The following is a 7,584-nucleotide window of genomic DNA, read 5'->3' on the forward strand; positions in this document are numbered from 1 at the left end:
AAGCAGAAAGCTTGCCATGTGGATGATGCACAGCCAAGGGGGGCCCTGTGCACACATTGCAGGGTGCTCTGGAGGCTCCCTCTGTCTGCTAGGAGATAGATGGTAGCAATACACAGGGGAGCCCTGACTGGCCAACCCAGACTGCTCATGGTCAGTCCGTATCTCCCTGCAGCACTCTGTGGGGATTGTGAAGAAGGTGTATTCTGCTCCCTGCTCTGTTTGAGCACTAGAGTCCAGCCGGAGTGACAGACTCCAAGGGGATTAGGAGGCAGAAGCAAAGCAACCCTGGGATGCCATCTAGCTTGCAGGAGTCCCCATGGGTCCAAAAATATGGCAGCAGGAAAGCAGTGGCAGCAATTACCAGTCCCTTGCTGCCAAATTTCTGGCTCTGTGGGGAGCCCTGCTGGATGGATAGCATGCTGGATAAGTGCATGGACATGGCCTGGGGTCAACCTAGGCACACAGCTGCTGGCTAGAGGTAGTACACGGCTCAATACTTCAGCGTGGGGCTGACCAGAGGTGGTATAGAGTTGAGGGAGACAGTGCGGTACCCCAAGGAAGCATCATGGGTGATATGGAGTCCAAGAGAGGTCATGCAGAGTGAAGGGAGGAAGCATGGGCACTGCGGAGCCCCAAGAAGGTGGTACAGGAAGTACAGAGCTGGGAAGGTGGTGTGGAGCTTGAGGTGGCATACGTGTAGAGCCAAGGGAGGAAGTGCAGAGCCCCAGGGAGGTGGTGCAGGGTTGGAAGAGATGATGCAGAGCCAAAGGGAGGCAGCACAGTGCCCCAGTCTAACTACAAAGGGCTGAGGGAGGTGGCATAAGGCCCTATCTGGTGGTGGGCCCAGCAGAGGTCGTGTGGGGCTGACCCTGCCACGTGGGTTTCAATCCAGCCCATAGATGGGCTCCGTGCCACTCATTTGGCCTGCCACACCAAAAGGTTGAGCACCCCTGTATTAAAGCATGTATACTTTTCTCCAAATTGTGAACAGATATGCAAGACTCTCCCCTAAGTTTTTCTTGCTGTTAAAATGCCACTTGCAGGAAATTCAGAATCTGATTTCTCTTTTGACTGTCCAGATTTACCATTCCAACAACTCCATTAACTGGACGCACAAGTTCAGTTTAATGAAAAATTCTACGTTCTATTTATTCTGGTAAGTTTGACACATGCACATCAACACCAAGGTTAAGCAATGTCCCAGCTCTGGTTCACTCTTCTATAAAAGCCAAGCTGTGGCTGGTGTTCAATGGGCGTGGACCAGTCTCCTATATTAGGCAATATTGAGAATGCAGTTGTACAAATGAAGAACCTGGAAACTCAGAAGGTAAATTCTGTTATCTGATCTCTCAAAATAATTGTCAAGCCTACACACGAAGTCATGTTTCAAAACGTGCAGCTTCAAAAGCATGAGTAAGTTTTCACCAAAAGGGCTTCACAGACCATTCTTTTTCAATCTTTAGTTTCTTGATAGCCATTAAGAGATGTGCACTACCGAGAACGATTAAAAAAAAATAAGCACACTATAGGAATAACTGATAAGGAGGTAAGCATAGCTTCCTTTTATGATACAGTAAAATGTATCTCCACCCCAAAGACCAAATATTTTTCCATTTTTTATTAGAAGCTACTATATCAAAAACACAGGACCTTCAGGTTATAAACGTTTTTGAAAAATATGCTACAGAAATTAATCCTATAAAAGTTTCCCAGATTTAGGACCGTGCAAGAGTGATACGCATGCAAGCAGATGTAATAAGACAACCTCTTACTGCAGGAATAGAGAATCCCTTTGTATATCTTTGTACTCATTTAAAACAAATACAAAGGATTTATGTAAGAGAAAAACCCAGGTTCTAGAGAACAGGATGAAATACAGTGCAAAGATATGCAAACCCCACTATGTATTCATACAGTACCTGGGTGCTGAATCTGTGAACATCATCAGAGGCACTGACTAGATCAATGGAAGACATGGAGGAAGAGCGACTATAGGGCTACCAGAGACAGACAAAGAAAAAACCAAGTAATCAGAACAAAGGCACAACAGAGCATTCAGTACCAACTTCCAAGCACAAGATAATGAAGAAAAGGAAAAACAAAAGCACCATAAGCAGCAAGCACAGCAGCAAATGCTGATTTCATGCAACTATTATGTATTATACTCCCAGTGTAGCCCTGCGAAGATTGTAGTGTTTCCAGTAACTGTGCAAATTGTCAAATAAGCCATCACAAAGCTTTATTTTAATCAGTTTGGTGATTTAAAAAAAAAAAGTTATTAAAGAGGGAGTCCTTTAAAAGGATAAAAAAGTTCCAGGCACAATTATTTTTAAAATTCAATAAGCTATGACAAAAGTCAGGAGTATTTTAAATAGCTGTTCAAATTAAGAATTTTTTGTTCTCAATAAGAAAAAAGTTTCCCCCAATTTTTGGAGACTGACTGTTAATAAGTAACACATTCAAAGTTACTAGAAGCATCTACAAATTAGATCTCAAGCCATGACAAAATGTATTACTAAATAAACATACTAGGTAGACTTAAAAAAAAATCTGTGAAAGTATCTTACCTTCTGGACAAACCTATGAGTCCCCACAGCAGAGTATGCATCACCAGAAGGTAAAGGTGTCGGCCAGTGTAATCTGACCTTTTCACTCTGAGACTAAAACAAAACATTAAATTTAATCAGTGTGGAATAACTATTTGGTAGACCATAAAATAGTTGTTCATATAGAATGAGACAATAAATCACAAGGTAAAAAGGGATACTCTGCACAACTAGCATTAATAGGCATCTTTGGTGGCAAGTCTCAATGACTTGATTTACATGGACACTGCATTGCCTGTGTCCAGCAGTGGTTGCTTCTAAGTTAAGAACAACTGATAAGACAGTGGGTGCATCTACACATGTTCTTTACTGCGGAGTTGAGTAATTAGCTCTGCAGTCAAGTGTCACAGTCTACATGTGTGCTGGTATTTAGGTATTAATTTACTTCATCATAGGATAGTACTGTCAGGGACAGTACTGGCTGGGGCAAGAGCGTGCTAAAGTGTGGTGCTCTGCCTGTCACCTAGTCTCACACTTTAGCACCCTTGTGCCCCTGCCAGCCTCTCTGCCACCCAGAGTTGACCCCCCCAGGTGCCCTATCAGCCTGGAGCTGTTCTGCCCTGGCTCATAGTTCTACAGTCCTGGGTGCATGTGCAAACACTGCACCCGGGAGCAGTTTTCTCCAACAGGAAGTACTCTGGAGTTTAACATGTTACATTAATTGGGCATGTAGATACACCCTCCATGGAGAAAGTTACAATGCAGTGAGATAGTCACTCACTTTTACCTGAAGCTAAAATAACCTGGAAAATGTACTTAAGTACACACAGAAAACACATCAGTTAAAATCCCAAACCAATACCAAAATGCTATTCACAACTATTATACAGGCAGTCCTCGATTTGCAACGTTCCAAGTTACAACGTTTCGCACTTACAAAGTTTATAAAATTGACACCCTGTTTCAACTTTCTGATGTCAGTTTCGACTTTACAATGCTTGATCCAATTCGATGCCACGCCAGCAAACAAGTTCGTTGCATTGTCCATCTCCTTGGAGAACATCTGTCCAAACTTCCTTGGACACTTTCGTTAAGAAAGTAGACAAGACTCCAGAAAATCTTGCAGCCAAACTCCTGAGAAGACTCCAGGCAAGAACCCTTCAAAAAGTCCAACCAAGAGCCCTTCAAAAAGTCCAGCAAAGTCACTTTTAAGAAGTCCTTCCAAATCAATACGATTGCTATTTAGAATATAAATACATTAATGTAGCTATATTACTCATCTATAATTGATCGATACAAAATTCTGGGTTATTTTTTTTGATGAAAATAGGGTATTTGGTTCCTGAACCACGGCCCATCCCCCATTTATAACATTGCTTCCTATGGGAAAATTGGTTCCGAGTTGCAACGTTTTGACTTAAGACACAGATTTTAGGAACCAATTGTGTTGTAAGTTCGAGGACTGCCTGTACCACTATTCTGTATGCTACTTCACATTTGTATGTTCTGTGGAAAAAAAAAAAAAAAAAAAAAGTGTCATCCCATGCAACTGAACTTGCTGTATTTTTGAATAGCCAATTGCAGAAGCAAGGAACAGAAAGTGTCTTGACATAAGACTTAGGAAGGTGGCAGCAAAGCTTGCAGAAATGAGAAGAGAGAGGGAGCAATTAAACAGCAAATCTGTTGTTTTATGGGGTCACTAAAAGTAATGGAAACTTCACCTAGTAACAGGTAGATCTGACAAACTTCATGTAGGATATTAATTTAAGAAGAACAAAATGTGAGATTTTGTACTGGATTTGCCATTTATTTCTATTAATAACTAAAAAATAGATTTGAAGACAGAGACGGACTGACCCAAGTTAACATTTAGGCTGCCATGCCGCAAGAATAAAAAGTTAGAGCGTGCTATCATTGTGGGCCCAATGTCTCAAATCTAAAAATAGTCTTAAGGAAACAAATGACAAAAAAGGAAATGAACTCAAGAGATTTTTGGTTTTTTGTTTTTTAAACTTGACAAATTCCAGGAACTAAACTTTGCTTACAGGTGTTCACAAACATTTCAATAAAATTGGCAAGTTGCGCACATACAGCCTGCCACAATTTGGTCCAGAAGACACCCTTACGATTTTAGTATGAAGTAGAGCATTTATGAAATAGTGTTTTTAAACATAACTGCCTTGTAAAACATGTAGTAATATTAAATACCTGTTCCTCTATTTTATCTTGTCTATCAAGAGCAGCTTCAACAGCATCAAAGAATTCTTCTTCATTAATCAGACTATTAGGACCTTCCTATGCCATGAAATGAAAGAGTGAAATGTCAAAAATAATGTTGTATTTGAGAAAACTGAGCTCAATGTAAAAAAAATGAAGGCCAGATAACTCGCATGTTGTGTTTATTTCAATATTTATAAAGTCCTATTTTTTTGGGATAAAGCATGCAAATAGAAATGTATACCTAGTGTTACTTATGCAATCAATTTTTCAGAAATCATGCAACTCTGAAGAGACTCAACATTTAATAAAATTCTTAGACTAATTAAAGAAAACAGAAGAACTGCCTATACAAATTAAAGTTTTTTTTATGTTTGGTCACAGGCTAAGAAATGCAAAATTAAAGACCACAAAGTTAACATATTTCACCAAAGGTTCAGGTTCTATATCGACTCCCAACCCAATCATTTGATTATTTAAGAGGTTATTTTTCAAAACACAACATCTGAAAAAAAATAGAAACAAATTTAAAATTAACATATAATGCCATTACAGGCTTCCAGCCCTAAGGATGTATTTACACATGCTCCAGAGTACGGGTGGGAGCACTTTAGAGTGGCTCCGACAGTCACTCTAATTAAAGTGCCTGGAGTGTCTCATGTATCAGTGTCCCCTGCTTCAAGACAGCGGTGGAGGCACTTTATCTAAAGCTCATTGAATGAGCTTTAGTTAAAGCACCCCCAACACCATTTTGAAGCACAAGGATGCTGATATGCAAGATGTGAAAACTGGCTGGAGTGTGGTAATTACCACGCTCCAGCAGACTCAATTAATCAAGTCTGCTCCAACGTGCTGTAATTACAGCACGTTGGAGCAGCCTCCTGGCTTGTGTACAGTGACCCAAAGACACTGATAGCATGAACAGAAAGTATACCAAGAAAAATGTGGGAGAGACGGGCTTTACTGTGTATCCACTCCCATCCTGTGGAAAGCAAGGGTTTAAGTTTATGAACCAGGGACAACAGCAAATTAAAACCGATTTAACTGAGTTAGCTTCATACTAAGCTATAAATGCCTCCAAATATAAAGTTTTCCACTACATGTTGTACAAATGACCAGCCCTCAAACAGAGGAAAAAGTAGCAAGGGGAGAAAATATGAAATGGATGATACGTCTGGCTTACATCAAACATGTATCTAGAAAGTCTTATCAAAAGAAATTCCCAAGAGCTTTAAGCAAAATGTTTTTTTAAAAAAACCCTGTTCACATAACTAAAATGTATTTATTCTGTTCCTCTCATTCCCCAACTTTTCCTGCTGCTGGAGGAGTATTTGATAAATATTAAACAAAAGAGATGCCAGTTATGTGGGAGTATAGTGTCATTTAGCCACATAGGCACATACTGCCTTTGTATTTTTTATTGAAGTCTTGATATTTTTACACAAAGATTAAAAGCTTACGAAGTCAGAAACATGCATCATTCATACCTCATAATCTGGTCCTCCAAAATGGGATTTTTTCTTAAGTTCTGTCATGGCATTTTTGTATGCCTCTTCTATTCTTCTCCTTTTTTCAATTTCCTACAGGAACACACAATCAGATTTGAAACTGTTTATCCAAACCGTATGTTATCAGCAAATATGCCAGAAGATGTCATGGCCAATGTGTGGGTTTACAAAAAAACCTCAACACACAAAACCCCAACATTCTGGATTATTTTCACCTGGTTTTTTACTTCATTGATTCTTTAGCCCCTGTACCAGCATTAGGATTTAAGCACATTATGCAACCACAGGTACATGCACACAGTATGAACATATTTAATCGTTCTGTTTTTCAAAAGAGCATATACAGAAAATGCGTTTAATCTTCTGCAGAATACTGCATTTACCTTTCAAAGGCCAGGAAATGTGCTGGAGGGTCTTATAAATAGTAGTACTGTATAGTACACTTCAATTAGGGCAAATATTCATCTGAATAATTTATTAAAAAAAATCTCAATGCAAATATAAAGGGTCTAGTAGATTTTTGTTAAACAATAGCTACAGATGACTTGGCTATAGAAACTTGAGATTTAGCAGAGTCATGTTTGCTAACAGCATGCATTTTTCTAGACTAAGTAATAATTTCAAGACGAAGCCAGTGACATCAAAATGCCCTTATTCATTGTAAAGGAAAACATAGTAATGATGATTAATTTACATTTCTTCATATGCAGACCCTTCAGAAAAGCTGAGCTCAAGAGATGAACTCAGGGAGGTCAAGCATAACCAAGTAGAAATAGTAGAAACTGAAATGTCAGTAAAGCATCAAAACTAGGATGAATGTGGGTTTTGGATAGCAAAAGGACCAGATATTGGCAATGATGTGCTTGTATTTCTTTGCTTACCTCTTTTCTTTTCCTAACAGCTGATTTAAAAAAAAAAAGCCATATGGCATAATATCATAACAGGCTCTGAGTAAAGAGTCTATAGTACTAAGGTAAAAACAAAAATTCATTGCAACCAATTTCCTTCCTGCTTAAATAGCTCTCAAAATAAAAGGTCCAAACTGTAGCTGTAACTATTACGATTACTTTAGGCTTATTTAATTTATTACATATTTTTGTATTCATTTGCTTCTGGCTGCTGTTGCCTTGGGAACAAAAAGTAATTGTAAATTTTAGTATTTTATATTTAACTAGACAAGTGCAGCACTTCAGCAGCACCTTCTCAATATTCAAGAGTTTTCATGATGAATTCCTAATTTTTAGAGGTTTGGAAATTAGCACAGAGAAACATGGTCTACAGGTTTAGAAGTTTAGGAGTGGGGGAGGGAAAGC

The 7,584-nt window shown here is 39.1% G+C and overlaps 1 protein-coding gene across 1 annotated transcript in view; it reads right to left on the reverse strand.

Annotated features, from left to right (window-relative positions):
• COL4A3BP (collagen type IV alpha 3 binding protein) overlaps nt 1–7,584 on the reverse strand; it is a gene marked incomplete at its 5' end in the record, with an annotated part of 54,206 nt that overhangs the window by 22,728 nt on the left and 23,894 nt on the right. Inside the window, 4 exons of the mRNA XM_006034632.1 lie at nt 1,920–1,997; nt 2,568–2,660; nt 4,755–4,841; nt 6,251–6,343. Of these exons, the coding sequence (XP_006034694.1) occupies nt 1,920–1,997; nt 2,568–2,660; nt 4,755–4,841; nt 6,251–6,343 (351 nt within the window). The remainder of the gene's footprint in view (nt 1–1,919; nt 1,998–2,567; nt 2,661–4,754; nt 4,842–6,250; nt 6,344–7,584) is intronic.

Source organism: Alligator sinensis, unplaced genomic scaffold (assembly GCF_000455745.1).
Source record: "Alligator sinensis unplaced genomic scaffold, ASM45574v1 scaffold290_1, whole genome shotgun sequence".
NCBI lineage: Eukaryota > Metazoa > Chordata > Crocodylia > Alligatoridae > Alligator > Alligator sinensis.